This window comes from Manacus candei, unplaced genomic scaffold, assembly GCF_025592945.1.
Source record: "Manacus candei isolate 608988 ecotype Guabito, Panama unplaced genomic scaffold, ASM2559294v1 h1tg000050l, whole genome shotgun sequence".
NCBI lineage: Eukaryota > Metazoa > Chordata > Aves > Passeriformes > Pipridae > Manacus > Manacus candei.
Genome location: NW_026138098.1, coordinates 28,254,682 through 28,272,365, shown reverse-complemented (window position 1 = coordinate 28,272,365; position 17,684 = coordinate 28,254,682). Strand labels below are relative to the sequence as shown.

At 37.2% G+C, this 17,684-nt stretch overlaps 2 protein-coding genes and 1 long non-coding RNA gene across 5 annotated transcripts in view; 2 read left to right on the top strand and 1 right to left on the bottom strand.

Annotated features, from left to right (window-relative positions):
- BMPR1A (bone morphogenetic protein receptor type 1A) overlaps positions 1-12,523 on the top strand; it is a 79,683-nt gene extending 67,160 nt beyond the window's left edge. For both annotated transcript variants that reach the window (XM_051799844.1, XM_051799845.1), the window contains exons 5-13: positions 27-129; positions 1,325-1,424; positions 2,205-2,304; positions 3,073-3,217; positions 3,961-4,153; positions 4,524-4,821; positions 5,572-5,747; positions 6,532-6,662; positions 7,685-12,523. In XM_051799844.1, coding sequence (XP_051655804.1) covers positions 27-129; positions 1,325-1,424; positions 2,205-2,304; positions 3,073-3,217; positions 3,961-4,153; positions 4,524-4,821; positions 5,572-5,747; positions 6,532-6,662; positions 7,685-7,810 — 1,372 coding nt within the window. In that variant the 3' untranslated portion in view covers positions 7,811-12,523. The remainder of the gene's footprint in view (positions 1-26; positions 130-1,324; positions 1,425-2,204; positions 2,305-3,072; positions 3,218-3,960; positions 4,154-4,523; positions 4,822-5,571; positions 5,748-6,531; positions 6,663-7,684) is intronic.
- MMRN2 (multimerin 2) overlaps positions 12,057-17,684 on the bottom strand; it is a 24,769-nt gene continuing 19,141 nt past the window's right edge. For both annotated transcript variants that reach the window (XM_051799796.1, XM_051799797.1), the window contains one exon: positions 12,057-17,505. In XM_051799796.1, coding sequence (XP_051655756.1) covers positions 17,117-17,505 — 389 coding nt within the window. In that variant the 3' untranslated portion in view covers positions 12,057-17,116. The remainder of the gene's footprint in view (positions 17,506-17,684) is intronic.
- Positions 15,603-17,684, top strand: part of LOC127476683 (uncharacterized) — a 13,230-nt gene continuing 11,148 nt past the window's right edge. The window contains exons 1-2 of the long non-coding RNA XR_007906709.1: positions 15,603-15,680; positions 16,573-16,676. This is a non-coding gene — a long non-coding RNA (uncharacterized LOC127476683). The remainder of the gene's footprint in view (positions 15,681-16,572; positions 16,677-17,684) is intronic.

Genomic DNA, 17,684 nt, shown 5'->3' with positions numbered 1-17,684 from the left:
AAGCACAAGTGATGTGTTTATTCCAGAACTAACGGGCATTGCTTTGCTATCATTGAGGAAGATGAACATGGAGAACCCACGCTTGCTTCTGGCTGCATGAAGTATGAAGGTTCAGACTTCCAGTGCAAGGTAAAAAAATGAGATACCATTAAAATTGTAGTTTACAACTGCAGTTGTAGAATTTTGCATGTTGCCATTTACCACTGAGAAGAATAGGGCCAAACAGTCATGAGTGAGTAGTGGCAGGAAGGACATTTGATGGTGCTCGAGCAAAGGTAGAATCTTAGCTTGTTGGAGTTCTCTGCAGGAGAAAGTCTTTGAAAGATAGTAAAAAGTGTTTTTATAAATACATCAATGACAAAAATGGGGCCAAGGAAAATCTCCATCCTTTGTTGGATGCAGAAGGGAAAATTGTAACCAAGGATGAGGAAAAGGCTGAGGTATTTAATGCCTTCTTTGCCTCAGCCATCAGCAGTAAGACTGGTTATCCTCAGAGCAGCCAGCCCCTTGAGCTGGTAGGCAGGGATGGGGAGCAGAATAGAGCCCCTGCAGTCCTGGAGGAAGCAGTGACTGCTGTCAGTGGGGCCAGATGGGATTCATCCCAGAGTACTGAGCTGGAAGCAGAGCTCACCAAGCCACTCTCCCTGCCCACCTCAGCGCTGTCACTGTTTGGGATAATTTTAAGTTTTTAGATCCCTAGGGCTTGAGTTTCCATATAACACAGCTGTCAGTAGCACTGCTTTTTGAAAGCACTGTTGACTTCAGTTATTGCTGTGAGTATTTAAGGTTACTGCAAATCAGACCTGAGGTGTCATGATGACCTCCTGAAACTGTTCTTGTTTATATATTAGTGACTTAGTTTCAGTTTCATTTTCATGCCCCTCCATCTTTTATATGGTGTTCTGAAGATGTTTTTAAAGCAAACAGTGCTGCTATGATGAGTACAAGAGAAAAGCTTCTAAAGCGATCGGGGTTTGTCTTTAGAGCAGTATTTATTTAACATATTATTAACTGGTTTTGACTAATCTTAAAAAATGTACAATTTATGAAATAGCAACTTAAGTAGAAACCATGTATTTCTGTTCACCAAGTAGAAAAAGTCATGTGAAATATAAAAAAAAGTAACATCTAGTGTATGCACTCCAAGAGATTACATGATACCTGTCTGCCGTGCGAAGTGATCCTCATATATTAAACAGTGAGGTTGAAGTGTTTTTTAAATAAAATAGCTTCAGCTTTTGTCCGTGCTACATTGTAGCCATAGCACCACCTGTCCACGTTTTGTCTTCAAAATGTGACCATTTATTCGATTCTCCTCGAACAGGACTCCCCCAAAGCACAGCTGCGTCGGACGATCGAGTGCTGCCGCACTGATTTCTGCAATCAGGATTTACAGCCAACCTTACCACCTCTTGATAGCACAGGTAAGCAACTCCTCTGTGTTAACACTGCTACTAATAAATGCTCTCTGTGGAGATTCTGTTCTTCCTAATCAACAGCTAAACATGTGAAAATGTAATTACAGTATTCCACAGATCTACTTTTTCTGGATTCAGTAGTTTTTCTGTGAAGCTTTATATTACACTTCATCCTCTATTTTCCCTTTTCCTTTTTTTCCACTTTCAAGTTAATCTTTTTCTTCATCAATACCATCACTCTTGGTATTTTTAGTCTCTTTCTCAGTGTGCTCATACCTTGATCTGCATGTGATCTCTGGTTTTATTTTGGTTCCAGAATCTGTTCTTTTTTTTTTTAAAATGCTTTTTCTAATTTCTGCTGTGCTTTTGCCATTATGAATGTATCATAAAAAGGTATTCTGGCATTGTTTACTGTTCTCTGCTGTAAATTTATTCTCTTCTTTCTGTTGTTCCCAGTGAAAATAGTTTGTTTTCATGTGCTTACTCATTCATTGCTAGGCAAGTCGTACTGGTTTAACTGTTGCTTTATACCTTCTCAGAATCTTACTGCTCTAAATCTTTCTATTTCTAAACTAACAGGAGTCTACAACTTCAGAATCTCGAGTTAAATCCTTTGTTTGTTTGTTTGTTTTCATCCAAATGACATTCTCTGCTTTTCTGGTGTCAATACTTACTTCGATACACAGTATTTGAAAATATACCTAAATAAACTGTTTACAATATGTATTTAATTTACAGACTTTAGAAACTTTACCTTTTTTTCTCTTTCTCTTTTTTGTCAAATAGATGGACTTTTTGATGGCAGCATCCGTTGGATGGCAGTGTTGATTTCTATGGCAGTCTGCATAATTGTCATGGTCATCTTATTTAGCTGCTTTTGTTACAAGTAAGGAAAGGACTCTCTTTGTTGACAAAATTTTTAATTTTGCAAATTGAGTGTAAACAGAACAGTTATTTTGTAAATGTACTCAGTTGCTCATATGTAGCTTGGAAACCACTGTAATTTAATGTCACATTTCTGTGGGTAGCAGTTTGCATTGCTAGGTAAAACAAAATGTTCTCAGCAGAGAATTTTAAGTGAATTTGATCCTTTCCTCTGGCTACCAAGTATGTGCAGTTTTCTAAACTACACATAACTTCAGTCACTTTTGATAATTAAATTCCATCTGCTTCTGAGATTTTCCTTTTTCTGCTGTGTTCCAAAGCTAAATAATTGACCAGCTGAGCTATGGCAATCCATTCAGGTGCCTCTGTCAGCTCCAGCCCTGTGCTGGAGGTGGTCATTGGTCTAGAAATTTCAGAGGAAAGGTTGATGTCAGCCTCATCTGCCACGGTTCAAGGTCCAGTCTGTAAGTTTAAACCAAACTAGTAAACCTAGTGTTTTACTAGGAGCACTGGCTGTGAGCTGACTATTAAAATGCTGGTTTTCCACCTGACTCATAATCAACTGACATGCCTGTACATGCTTTACAGCTTCTTAATAGGAAAAAGCTATGTAAGTACATTTCAAGGGAAAAAAAGATACAGCAAAATCTGATTCTCTTCTTTTTCTTTTAGAAAACTTCTACATTTAAATAACTTCTTTCCTAGATCAGTTTGTTACATATTTTGAGGACTGTTTTGGAGTTCAGCTTAACTCCTGTTACTTTTGCAGGCATTACTGTAAGTCCATGGCAAAGAGGCACTGTTATAATCGTGACCTGGAACAAGATGAAGCATTTATTCCAGCTGGGGAGTCATTAAAAGACCTTATTGACCAGTCACAGAGTTCTGGGAGTGGATCAGGATTACCGTTGTTGGTAAATCGTAAACTAAGATTTTTTTCTTCCCTGAATTTCTCTCCATCACATACAAAGTTTGGTTTGTACCCAATGCCTAGAACACAGCAGTTTATCCATACAGAATGTTAATATTTTATATGCAATTATTATGAAAAATGAAGTACAAATTGAACATGTTTAAAGCTTGTCTTCATATAATTAACTAAAATGAAGTGCAGAATTAGATAATGTGTTATGAAATCTGTTGGCGTCAGCAAAATTTAAAGAAAACTTAGAGCCTTACAGACACTAAGATAAAAATGCAATAAATGGCTAGTACAAGTACCAAATTGAGTGAACTCAAAGATTTTATTTTCTTAGTGTCCACTGACCAATAAAATAGATTTGCTTTTTATTGACTGATAGAAGTCTTCAGAGAGACCTTATAGCAGCCTTTCAGTACCTAAAGAGACCTACAAGAAAGCCAGAGAGGGACTTTTTCACAAGGGCATGTTGTGATAGGACAACAGGAAATGGCTTTTAACTCAAAGGGAGTAGGTTTAGTTTGGATATTAGGAAGAAGTTCTTGACTATGAGGGTGGTGAGGCACTGGAATAGTGAAAAATTTCATAGAACAGATCTTACAATAGGAACAAAATTCAAAGCAATCCAAGCTTAAGATATACCTGACCAGGTATTTTTGGTAAACTGCTGGCTTTCCTTCCTCTGCCTTATACCCTCTTCTTTCTTTTTTTTTTTAATTTTTTTTTAATCTTCTTTAGGTTCAGCGCACTATTGCCAAACAAATTCAGATGGTAAGGCAAGTTGGAAAAGGACGGTATGGTGAAGTGTGGATGGGCAAATGGAGGGGTGAAAAAGTGGCAGTCAAAGTGTTTTTCACCACAGAAGAAGCCAGTTGGTTCCGAGAAACAGAGATTTACCAAACTGTTTTAATGCGTCACGAAAACATCCTTGGTAAGGAAACAGTGCACTGTTTGCCTGCTGGAGGGCTGGTGTCAGGGAGGAGGAGGAGCAGTTCTTAGGGAGTGGCTTGAGGGGTCTGTGGCAGTTTCTGTGGGATAATATGTGCTAATAAAATGTAATTGAAAGGGCAGAATCTTGCTGCTCTTGGTTGAAAACGTGTCTGCCGTGTCTTTGCTGGAAGACCGGAGTGGTAATCTCATGTCCAGTTAGAATCAGAGCTTCTGCATCATTAGTTTTCATAAGGGGGATGCATATCCCCTGATACAGTACAAGACAATAGAGCTTTAGGAATTATTACTGAATCTGCTGCATAAAAAATTTATGTACAAATCAACAGTAATTTTGTTTCTGTGTTCCACAGGTTTCATAGCTGCAGATATTAAAGGCACTGGCTCCTGGACACAGCTTTACTTGATCACAGATTATCATGAAAACGGATCATTGTATGATTTTCTGAAATGCACAACGCTGGACAACAGGGCTCTCCTCAAGCTGGCTTATTCTGCTGCATGTGGTCTGTGCCATCTACACACAGAAATCTATGGGACACAAGGCAAGCCTGCTATTGCACACAGGGACCTGAAGAGTAAAAACATCTTGATAAAGAAAAATGGAACCTGCTGCATTGCCGACTTGGGTCTCGCGGTCAAGTTTAACAGGTAGATGAACAAATCCTCTGTAATGGGCAAACATTAGCGTAGTTTTTTTATTTAGTGCACCAGATACTCAGTTTAAAAGGAAGATGGAATCATTTGGTTGCATGCTTTCATATTTTTTTTCAGTTTTGAGAGTAAAATGTTCTTGAGTGCTGGTAGGCATCATGATGAAAGTAGATCGTTAAGAGCACAATTAAAATACTCTTCTTATGGAAAATAAAAGTTTTTTAGAGGAAAGGAAGAGAAGACCACCTAATTTGTTATTCACAAATGATCATTTATAGTAATTGCTATCATGTAGTTTCATTATAAATTCTTTCATAGAAAATTTGAACAGTGGAAAAGGAGTTGAAATTTAATTGAAGAAGTGATACTAGTGTTATTTAGTGTTATTAAATACTTTATATTTTTAAGTCTTATTCCAGTAGAGCCTAAAAGAAAGCATAGGCCTTTACAAATAATTTTCTGATTTTTCACCAAATATATTCATCTTTATACTGGTTTTTAATGAATTTTTTCTATGTTTTGTTGGGCAAAAGAAACAGTAAACTGTCAACTACCATAGTCACTATGATTTTACTGGATAATCTTTTTCAGGAAAGTACAATGTATTGAGAGTATTGAGAGGGAAATATAAGAAAGAATTTAATTTGTAAATGGGAGCTTGGCAGTGTAGTGATTGCCTCATACAAGATTTCATACTTTGTCTTGTAATAGCCCACAGTTCACTAACTTCCTAATATTTTCCTACAGTGACACAAATGAAGTTGATGTTCCCTTGAATACGAGAGTGGGAACAAAACGTTACATGGCTCCAGAAGTCCTGGATGAAAGCCTGAATAAGAACCATTTCCAGCCATACATCATGGCTGACATCTACAGTTTTGGGCTGATCATTTGGGAAATGGCTCGGCGCTGTGTCACAGGAGGTAAACTTTGAAATATTCAGCATAGAATCCACCAGGCCTTGGCCTTATCCTAACAATGCTTCGACAGGAAATGGTATAACAAGCTTGTTTCATCGTGAGGCTTGTGTTCTGTAAAAGCAGTACTAATAGTCTGTCCAGAGAACAGCTTGAAAATCACTGAGCTCAACCTTTTTGATTGTTACAGTTAAACATCTTGGGCTTTTTTTCCTATGCTTATACCCTCAGGCACTCAGCAGAGTGCCTGATTTGGGAGAAATAGTGGGATGCAGATGTTTCACCCCTGTGAAATTGGTAATATATTATTCTTTCTGTAGTTGATAAGATATTATTCTTTCTTGCATTTCTGATGTCATTCAGTTTTCTCCTGACACATATTTTGGTGACTCATCCTGGCTTTTCTTTCACTCTTCTTTTCTGTCCTTGTAGATCTTGACCTGTATTCTTCCACCTTACACTTTCTCTGTGCTTCTCTGTAGCATGTAGTGGATTAGAAGAAGCCAAATTCTACATTGGGTATCAAAATCAAAGGCACTGCAAGGAATTGTTGTACCTATTAAAATTAATAAACATAATATTGGAGTTAATAAACATAATATTGGAGCTTTTATGGGGAATGTCTGACTGTTACAGTAAAAATTTCAGATTTTTATCCCAGTAAAACAGTGTGGTTGGTTTGACTTGGCACAAAGTTGAGTTAAGTTTTGCTCCTGGCTAAGGACATCTGAGAGTAGATATGTAGATTTATTTATTTTAATGGTTCTTGATCTTTCACAATTATCTCCAGGTATTGTTGAAGAGTATCAGTTGCCATATTATGACATGGTGCCAAATGACCCATCCTATGAGGACATGAGAGAAGTGGTGTGTGTGAAACGCCTGCGCCCGGTCGTGTCAAACAGATGGAACAGTGATGAAGTGAGTACACGGGAAGGGAGAGCTGGTTCACTTTGTTCCTTAATTGGAAGGGTATTTTTAGTGTAATGAATATTAAAACATTGTGAAATAGGGACTACATTCAAACATTCTGATACTTTGAAAAACTCACAGCACCAGCGGGAGAAAGATACGCTCGAAATCAATTCAAAAGACTCAATTTTTTATTTATCTTTTCGGTATCTGAGGGAAGTGTATGAATACTGCTCTACTTGAGGTCTTCTGTGGTGGAAAATGTTCAGAGTTTTGATTGGAGATAAAACTTAAATGAAGTTTTAATTTATTAATCTTAATGTATATAGCATATTGGTTTGTAGCAGAAGGTATTTCATGGAATATGAAGCAATTCCTTAGTGGATTTCCTATTTTTTTTTTCTTTTTTTACTGTTACATTCCAGGACAGGCTGTGACGTAACTAAAATATTTTCATTTTAGATGTGTTTTTAAAGGGCCACAGCTTGAACCCAGTAAACAACACATAACTATTTCACAGAGCAAGTTCAATATGCCATATCCATTCTTCCTTAAAGTCTCTGATTTCTTCTAGGAATTCCCAGTTTTCTCCTTTTTTTTTTTTTTTTTTTTTTGTTTTGGACAGCTGAAACTGTTGGCACATCTTCATTTCCACAGTTTTCCTGACATAAAAGTGGAGATTTTTCTGCTTATTACTGCCATTTTTGTATCACTGTTCTTGAGTTGTAATGAGAAGTTCTGGTAATGCATCTTTGGGAAACTACATCAACACTTCAGTTAGTTCCAGCTACTGCAAATGCTAGGCTGTGAGGGGGAGGGAAAAGAAGGATTGGGATGTGGATGTTTGGGTTTGGCTTTTTTTCAGTAGACCTGTTCATAATAGTTTCCTACCAACAATTTTTTGCAGAAAATGTAGAAGTTGCACGTTTGGACTTAAAAGTTGTATAATTTGGCCTTGATAGTGAACTAAAATTATACATCTCAGATCAGGCAGTTGTTACAGTACTGTTCTTTTGTCTTTCATTTTACAGTGTTTAAGAGCAATACTGAAGTTGATGTCTGAATGCTGGGCTCACAATCCTGCCTCCAGGCTCACTGCCTTGAGGATCAAGAAGACACTTGCCAAGATGGTGGAATCCCAAGACGTAAAGATTTGACATAGGAAAATGACTTTGGAGAGCAAAGCTGGACTCCCAGATCTGCTCACCCAAACGTGGGTGAGGAAGATAGAAATAGGAAAGAGGAAATAACTGAGATTCAGTGTATTTTCTCAGCACACTTCTACAGGCTGCTAATCAGATCTTTCAGTACTTCATAGCCCGTGATACTGAGAGCCTCTCTACACTACATGGATATGGACAGCCTTGATGAAATACACGTTTTGGTTTGGTTTGAGCTGCATTGAGACTTCAATCATACTTCATGAGTCTCCAGTAAAACTCTGGGTACTGAATTGAATGTTCAGATTACAGTGCTTTCTGTGAAAGCCTAACAAGCTATATGGATTCAACAGAGATGGAGAATATAAGCTTTTTTTTGCCTTCTACCTGATGAAACCTAGTCAATCCATACCAAGTTTTTGTGAAAGAGCCTGTAGGTTATGAATCTGTTTGTGATACTACTCGGTTTAACAGTTCCTTATGCCTTTATGTGTGTGCCAGGATTATTTTGCTGTCATTTGGAATATATAAGAAACCATTTAAATGAACAAAGTTTTTATGGTCAGGGTTCCATGCATTTTGTGGCTCTACAATCAGAGATTTGCTGCAGAATCTTTGCCATTAAGTTATCTTCTGAAATCTCAGTTTTAATTTTATTTCTGTTTTTGTTTTAGTCACAACGAGAACTGCAAAAATGTGAACCATGAATCAGTTCAGGAATGCCTACCTAAGTCTATAAAGAGCTTGAAACAATCTCTCTTGAGGTGTAGGCTGCCTCAGTCATCTCACTCATGGTCTAGTGAGCTCCTCAATTGGATGACTATGAAATTTGGCATTTTTCTCCAAAATGCCACACGCAACCAGCATTTTTGCCACAGAATACTTTACATCTTAGCAAAAAGACCATTGATGATGTGCTTTGCCTTTCTACTTTATTGGGACTCACTGACAGGTGCCTGCCACGCTCTGAACTCTTTTCCACAAAGGAGGGCATTTGTCAGCTGTAGGAGCATGCTTTTTCATCATTTGGCAAAAGTAGGCAGGAGATAAGTTTTGAAAAGCTTGTGAACAAGTTTGTTTTACAGGCACAAAAGAGGGAAGGCAGGAAGCACTGGGTGCTCAGAAGACTAGAGAATACAGTAAAGGTCAGAACCAGGAGAACTGAATACATGAACTCTTGAAGATCCACAAGGTGCAGAAGATCTTGAGCTGCTTGCCCTGAGGTTAAACACAGGAGGCCACATCTGTGGGCCACTTAGTGCACAGTTACAAAAGTCAAGATTTGAAACAAGGTAAATCAATTGATGTTTTAAGTTCTAGTTAAGGACATTTGGGAGAAATGGCTTTGAAATGAATTCAGGAAGATACAGTAAGTTGCTTAACTGCAAAATTTGGTCTTATTGTGCCAACTATTTGGCCTGCACAGGAAACTGTAGTTCCCTCCTTTTTGTCACTGACCCACACAAGTTGATTAAAAGCCAGAACCCTCCATGAGGTTACTGCAAGGCAGAATTATGGATTTATAACTCCTTTGGCACTTCTACTTTGAAGTTAGAAAGTAGTACCATAACTCAAGCTGAAGCTTCAAATGCATGAATCATCTGAAGAATGAACCCACAGTATTGGAACCATTGAATCTATTTGATAATTCAAGTGCCTATAACTTTGTACTGTAAGTCTTGTTCTTGGTAACTTTAAAAAGGGAAGTTATTTATACAGTGTGTTTTGTGCTTTAGTAAAAAAAAAAAAGCCAACAAAAACCTAGTTCTAGGTACATGTGTACAATTAGATACATGCACACACACACACATGCCATAGTCGAGATTTGAAGAAAAAAGTTGAGAATAATACTAAAATTGATGAAAAAATGTTAAAACTTCAGATTGATTTATGCCAGATTATTTGTTGTCTTAAAATATGTACATGGAGATTGTTTTGATATGTGTTTAAATTTCCCTTGAAAATACAACTGATAGAAAACAATGTAATGCAGAACTAATGTGATTTGTGAACAATTACAGCCTTCTAGCATGTTACTTTTTTTTTTGTTTTAATCCTGTAGTTCCCATAATGTAAATGGTCAGGCAAAAGATTGCAGTATTTTTATTTTCTATTGTGATGTACAGACTTTATTTAACAGTTCTACATATTTTATAGAAAACTAGCTATTTCGAGGGACATTTCTTTTTTTTTTTTTTTTTAATAAAGTCATTACTTTTGTTTAGTAATGCCTTTAAGTATTAATATGTATTCTGGCTGAGAAGTTCATAGGTGTGTCAACTATGGTTTTAACTTATTTGAAAACAGCAAGAGATATATGATAATGTGCCACAATCCTCATGATAAAGGGCTTTTAAAAAAAAGGTTTCTCCGTCCATTGCCAAGAAATAGATGATGATTTTGAAATTGTGAATCATGTCTTCGCACATAATTTTTGCACAGGTAGATGGAAGATTTTTGGTATAAGCCAAATAAAGTAAGGGATAGGCTTTTTTTTTTTTTTTCCTTCCCTAGGATTTTTATCAATAAGAAGGAAAAAATGATTATGTAGGTACCCTGCTAGCTTAAACTTTCAAAGCATGGAGGTCTGTTTAAAATAACCTGTTCCTATTTAAAATATTGGTACTTCTTTTAGGAGTTGCCACGTTGTTATTAGCTGTAAACTTGTTTTGTGCATTCTTTTAGTCCATTTTTCCCAAGTCTTCAGGAAGCCCCTGCTGGAAGCATGAATTTCAACAGTTTATAATTTTCCCCTTGTTTTCTTAGCCCTTGTTTAGGCATTTGCAAGGCAATAGGATGGTGATCTTTGGTTAGACATCTTAGGACCTAAATTGATTTACACATTGATGTCAAGTTAGCCAACTGCTGCAAAAATGGTTTTTTTGAGAGAAAAAAATCTTTTTGCCTTAAACATAATTTTTCAGCAGTTCAGTTACGAGGTTCATAGTCAAAAGTGTCACACATATGTCATTTTTATGGTCCTGAACAGGAGCTTCCTTGATTCCCTGATACCCAGCAAAATGTCAACACTAAAGTATGTGGTTGCATAAAGCACTTGAGCACATACCTGTGTTCTGTGCAAAGTCATTCACTGTTTGGAGCCTAAGTGTGTCTATATGGATATTTTAACAATCATTTGGGGGAAAAAAAATATGCTCAAAGCTAGCCCATTAATTTTTACGTAATTAAGCACAATTAGTGCAGACTCTAAAGGTAAATTGTTCTTTCATGCAATGCTGTTGAGTTCAGAAGCCTTTAAGGTCAGGGAGGGCAATAGGATTCATCTATTGGACTGTGATTAATCTCATGTTCTTGGTCAATATTGTAAGCATTTGTCATCCAAAGAAATGTCCTCCAGAACAGGCAAAGGTGACTTCTTTCTTTTTTTTAATGCAAATATCAAGTGGGTGGAAAATATCTTGGGGACTATCAAGACTGTGCCTTGGAAGTTCTTAAACACTCATATGGAGGGATTTTTTGTGTTTATTTAACTTGCTCCATGTGATTTCAGTTAGATGGAAAATATTTTGAGTCACTTATATAATTCTTATTGTTACAGCAACTGAAAGGAAATTTTTTGGTGTCCCTGGTTAACTTCTAAATTCCACAAGAAACATGATATTCCTACAGAAAAATGTGGGCTTACATTTTCAGTTTATTCTGAGTTTCACTTAATGTAAATTTTCCTCAAGAAACATACAGCTTTCCCAATATCCATTGCTTTTCCCCAATTATTTTCGTAGTCAGTCTTTTTTGAGGTCTTGAATAAAATGTAAAATCAATATTTTAAGTTACCTCCATAGTAGTCTAGAATAAAATTTTAGATCTTGATCTGAATGACCATTTGAATGTGTTTTTAAAACAAATCACTTGGATACATTTTGTCTACTTTATCTTCACAGACTGTATTTTAGTGGTCTGAAATGTTCGAAAAGCGGAGATATAAAGTTAAAAACCATTCTTTTGCTATTGCAGATATTTTTAAAGGGAAGTTACGTGCTCATTTTCCGTGAAATATTAGAATGATTTAGCCCTTCCTCATTCTCCTGACAGTGCCTCTGAGTCAAAAGTCTTTATCCTGTGCCCACAATCTTTATTCCAAGGAGGGGTGATGTGGGAAAGCAGCTGGCAGTGTTGCACGATATGGTGCTTTATGGAGCCATGGTGTGCTAGCCTTGGTTGTACAGCAGAAGTGGAGTGCACATAACTTCTGATTTCTTGACAAATCTAATGTAACTGTTGCTTTGTAATGTTCTGCCGTTGAATGCAATTATAGAAGCCCACCCACATCACGTAGTGACGTTTGTGCTCTGACATGACATGCCCAGAATGAAATGTACTATATTGTATACAGAGAAGAAAAAATAACATTGTAGTTAACCTAGAGAAGATGTAAATAAACTATGAAAGAAGAGTGGAACGAGACAAATGGTCACACTCTTGTGTGTGTTATATGCCAGAAGTGTAGAATACTATAAAAATGTAACACACTAATGTATTTTGTACAGCATCTGCTTTAGAAGGTGCCTTATTGAGTTTACCATGAATTGCTTGTTCTGTACACAGATTATGTCCAATGTATCATTTTTAAGTAAATAACCTTATTTTAGTACACATTAGTAATGTGTTTTGTTACTATAAGATTTTGCCTTAAAAATGTAATGACTTGGAAATCATAATACTGTAACTAAATAATTCCCTACTTTTTAACACCTCGTTTATGGTTTGGTTTTTTCCCCCCCAGTCTTTGAATAAGTTGTTAATGATCACTTTCATTGTTCAGTGATGTTCAGAATTATTTGGTGCTTTATAAGTTCAGGCTCTTTATTCCTTGCACTAAATTTGGGTGCAACAGTAAAACCAGTGTTTCCTTCTCCTGATTTTTATCCCTGTCTTACAGCAAAGCCAGAGCAAGTCAAATAATACTTTTATTTGAACATATGCAAGTTCACTACATGTTGGTTTTATCCATATAAATTTTCCTCAAGCTCATCAAGTAAAAAGAGAAAAAAACAAAGGGAGGGGGATTATGTGATGGCTTTTTGTTCCCTCTGCCTACAGCATTCTTTTTGTGTAGTAATACACAGATTGAGAGATTTGAGATTAATACACTTATGTACTGTTGGTTGCAAAATTATGCAGGTGCTTCTGTATAGCCTGCTAAATTTACTCTGGTTTATATGATTCAAGCAGATGAAGACCATTCAAGGGGATATCTCATCTGTGAGTACACAATTATATAAAGTGTCAGAATTTGTTTTCTCGTTGCAGAAACGTATCGGCTTCTACTCTCTGTAGAGTTCAATTTTAGTTTGCAAGGAGAAAAGAAGTAAGATCAATTCCTGTTCTCTTTTTGCCTTTAATCAGGAGATTTAAATATGTTTTTTTACATTAGCTAGAAAGTTTTGTTATCTGAACATATTATAAACTGATATCAGTATATTATAAAGATAATTATAAACCTTATTTGTTCCCCCTGTACCATGAAGTGTTAAAATCTTGCAGTAGAGTTCTGGAAAGTACAGTGGAAGACTAGCCTATGTAGTTTCAAACTTTTTTTCCTTAATACCAGGAAATTAGACTGCACAAAGTTTTGGTCTCCTTGTAGTCAGCATCTTGGCACAGTAACCCTTTTTCCTGCCGTTGTGGCTATTATGTCGCTTGTGGAATGTCTTCACTGATTACACTGATCGTGGTTGGATTTAAAACTGGGATGTTTATGTTGGTGTTACAGGAGGATGTAATGAAAAGAGGGAGGATAACTATTTGCACCTGTCTTTAACGAGCAGTTTTTCCTCCCCAGTGTTGTTTCGTGAGATGACCACAGGGTGATGCTGTATCCTAAAGACAGGAAGAGCCTTTGGAAAAAACTGGAGAGTGAAAATAAGTTCTACTGCCTGCTAATAATAAAGATCAAAACGTTATCCTTTATGTATAGGTATTTTTGACCTCTCTGTAAAAATATGTTGCTGATGAGCTTGCATCAGTATCTAAGAACTGAAACAACTCTATTTAGTGACATCTATACCCCACATGTATATTTGTGTGCAAGCCAAAAAGCAAACTGAGTAGTTAGTGAATTGAATCACAGGCTTTCAAATAAATTGGAGAAGTATCACTAATTTAATATAGGATCAGATATAATTCCATTGATTTCCTTAATCCCTTCTGCAGCTTTATCTTCAGCTTTTCCCAAAACACCCCCTTGGTCTTTCTCAGTGGAGTCAGTGCATTAAGTTCACATCAGCTGTGAATCTGAGCTGGGAGAGGACCACTGCTGTGGGCTGCCCACCTCCTGAGGCTGGTTCCTGAGGGGTGACCTCCATGGTCTTCAGAGACTGGCTTGATGTGCGTGTCTGAAAGAGTTCACGTGAATCTGACTGTAGAATTCAGGCACTGATGGATCTATAGAAAGTAAAATTGTTTCTATACCATACAATCAGTCGTTGGATTTTGAGTAAAGTAAGGGGGTCATCTTAGTAATGGAAAAGAAAAAAACATGAGGAGACTTTAATTTTAAAATGTGAAGTACTATAAGATACTGACATTCATAAAGCAGCAGAAGTTTCAGTAACAAAATAATTCCATGAAGGCATTAAGATGCACAACTTTCTAGCTTATTACAGAGCTTAGTGGTTTGATCTGGAAATTCAGGAACTTGAAGTATTGGCAATGTTTTCTGGCAGATTTCTAGGAAGTACTAAAAGCAGTTGGAAGCTTGTATTTTTAACTACAAGGCTCAGATTGACAGTACATGTATCTGTATTTTGGAGTGAGCACACATGTGGCCATCAGGCATGTTAGTCTGAGAGAAAGTTAAGCAACTTGTCTGCTTTTACAGGCAACTCTTTCTAATGCCTATGGTCAGCTTCAGGTTGTTTTTTGTGTTTGGAAACTGCCCTGTTAATCCACTGAGCCAACCAATAGCTATGTTTTAAATTATCTTCATTACATTGATTCCTCTGGTCCGTTGCCTAGAAATGCAGGTCATGGTGATGTGGCTGCATTAATCTTAGGGAAAAAAAACAAACCACCACCCCCCCAAAAAATGCAAGAAGTGGTTTAGGTGGAAGTTTATGAAAAATCTGGTGTATTACTTCGGAAAAAAACCACAACCACAGCTCAATAGCTTAATGATCTTGTTGCTTGACAAGGAAGTCAGTCTTCCTGGCTTATGCAACCAGTAGTGTTTTAACTTTCATTAATTTTTCACTTGAGAGTCTGCAAATGAGTCTTCCAGTCAAGTGTGTCTTCTTTGTATATGCAGGTGACTAACTTAAGCACATATTTGAAGAATACAAATATGAAAACATCTTTATATTAACATTTTCTTCACTCTGAGGTCATTGATCTCTGAACTCACCTTGTGTATTCTTAAACAAAAGTAAACTCTGGTACAAGGACACCAAACTTTTAGAAGTCCTGTCTACTACCTACCATGTCCTTTTCCAAGTAGCTATGGTATGGGTTTCATTCCAGTTGAAGCTTTCTGTCAAAGCTTTAAAAACAAGCAGTGTTTTTAAATATCTGCATATCCCTCATCTGTATTTAACTGTGGAACAGTCTGTAATTGGAGGAGCACTGGTAAAAAAAACATGTGGGTCACCCCAGTATAGTAGCTTTGTACTGAAAGAACCCAGTCACAGTTTGATGCTGCCCTTCAGTTCTGACATTTCACTGTTTACATTTTTTTCTTCTCTCCCTTCCCTCAGACACCTGAACAATCTGTGGGACAGAAGATGACCCTGAGCTTGCAGGTAGTGTGTGCTGCCTGCTGCAGAGCAGTGTGAAAGGTGGCTCTGTGCCAGATAAACTGGGGCACTTGGCCTGTTAATCTCATGTGGAAATCAGCATTGGCCAGGAGGAGGTGGGGGAGAATTTTTCATTGTTTGCTCTGTTGGATTTTTCAGGATGGAGAGTAGCAATCTTCTCACCAACTGAAACTGTTTTGTAGTTTTATTTCAGAAGATATGTGTTGTCTGCTTGTCAAACTGTTGCCCAAAGTGCAACATGTGTTGGTACCAATGGGTTGGGGTTTTTTTAAAATTTTGTAGTTTAGTGTTGGTATGAATACAAGTAGGTGGGGAGAAAAGCCCTTAACAGCAGGATAGATTTCTGTTAGAAAATGCTACCTTAAAAGGGCACAAATTACATAATAAGAATTTACCTCTTCCTCAAAAATACTTGCAATTTCAAAGTGCATTTCGATTTGGCAAATTTAATTGCTTTAATATTGCTTTGTAAGGTGTTAGGGTAAACAAAGAAAAATACTACAATACTTGAACTTCTTTACAATGAAGATCTTTGGGATGTTTTATTTGTCAGAAGAAAAGCTGAGGACATGACCAGAAATGATCATTTTGAGATTTTGGGAAATTAAAAAAAAAATCCCAAGGTTCAAAAATTCTACTCCTTGGTTTACTCTTATTATAAATGTATGTTCAACAATGAGAGCAGACCAATCACCTTGCCTTTTTGTTGTTGGTTTTGCTTGCTTGCTTGTTTGGTTTTAAAATATTTACTAAGTGCAGGACTCTGGGCTGAATTCATGATTGTCTTCAGGATTATCTTTAGAAATAAACTGCATTTTCACCAGTATTTTTAAATTATTAAGTTGTAATTCATCTTAATGTTATATTCCTGTTAAATGTTTGCAGTGTTGTTGAAATACAACACAGGCCCAGAAACAGAGACTGGGCCATTTAGAATATTCTTGCTTGCAAATATTGGCATAGAGTGAATCTTACTGGATTTGACAGATCTCTGCTGGTGTTCCTGTTGTGCACAGACCTAAACACTGGAGTGAGTTGCAGAAGTTTCCAAGATAGTCTGTGACTGCCTGTGGTCCACAGAGAACTAAAAGGTAAAATTGCCCTGGCTTCTGGGTTTTGAGGTACCATTCACATAGTACCAGAGCTGCTATATGCAGTCCTGTCTAAAAATGTCTTCCTTGCCAGTGGTGGGGGTATTTGCCAAGGGAAAGGAGAAATTACATGCATTATAAGTGAGTAAAGTCCCACAAAACATTTAGGTGCAATTCTCACAGTGGAAGGGTTTGGGAATGTGTGTGCTGATACATTTGGAGTCCAAACCATTAACTTTTCACTTGAAAGAAAATCCCATTGCTGCTCATAAGCAACTAATCAAAAGCCAAACACTTCCAGAAAAGAAGCATGAAGACAAACCTAGGGTAGTGCTATGTTTAAACACATGCAGTAGGACTGAATACATCACAGATGAAGCAATAGTGAATGGATCCATTGCATCTATGGAAAGAGATCAGTAAAACATAAATGTCACTATTCAAGTTTTAGATATTAGGAATCCACCCATAGTTGTCCCAGGTGGACTTCTCTTCACCACAGAGCCCTGCAGCACTTCAAAGCTTACTGTCTCCCCCTTCTCCATTTCTGCCATAGCAAAAGTAGTCACAGTGTTTCCATTTGGTGTTTTCCTCTGACTACTTGAGAGAGTTCTTTTGTACCCACGGCTAAAGGAGAGTTGTCCCAGTGCTGGTCCTGAACTAAACTCCACAGAGATGACAAACAGGTAGATGCCTTTATGTGGTGCTTTAAAGTGGCCATGCTCAGGGAAATAGCTGTTCCCATAATTGAAGTATGTTTCATTAAACCTCACAGGTTTTTCTTTATCCTTTCCTTCTGAGAATCCCACATGAAATGCCACCAAGGAGTCTGAAAAAGAAAGAGGAAAAGGATTTTAGCAGCAAGCAGGTATTCTCTCCCCAGGGTCATCAGGATGGGAGATAAGGTGAAGCCCTGTAAGGCCTGATTTTTGTGTGCTTCCTTGCAGAGCTAAATGCTTGAAATGGGTATGTGTGTGGGATTAGATCAAATGGTTCCCTGGAAATACC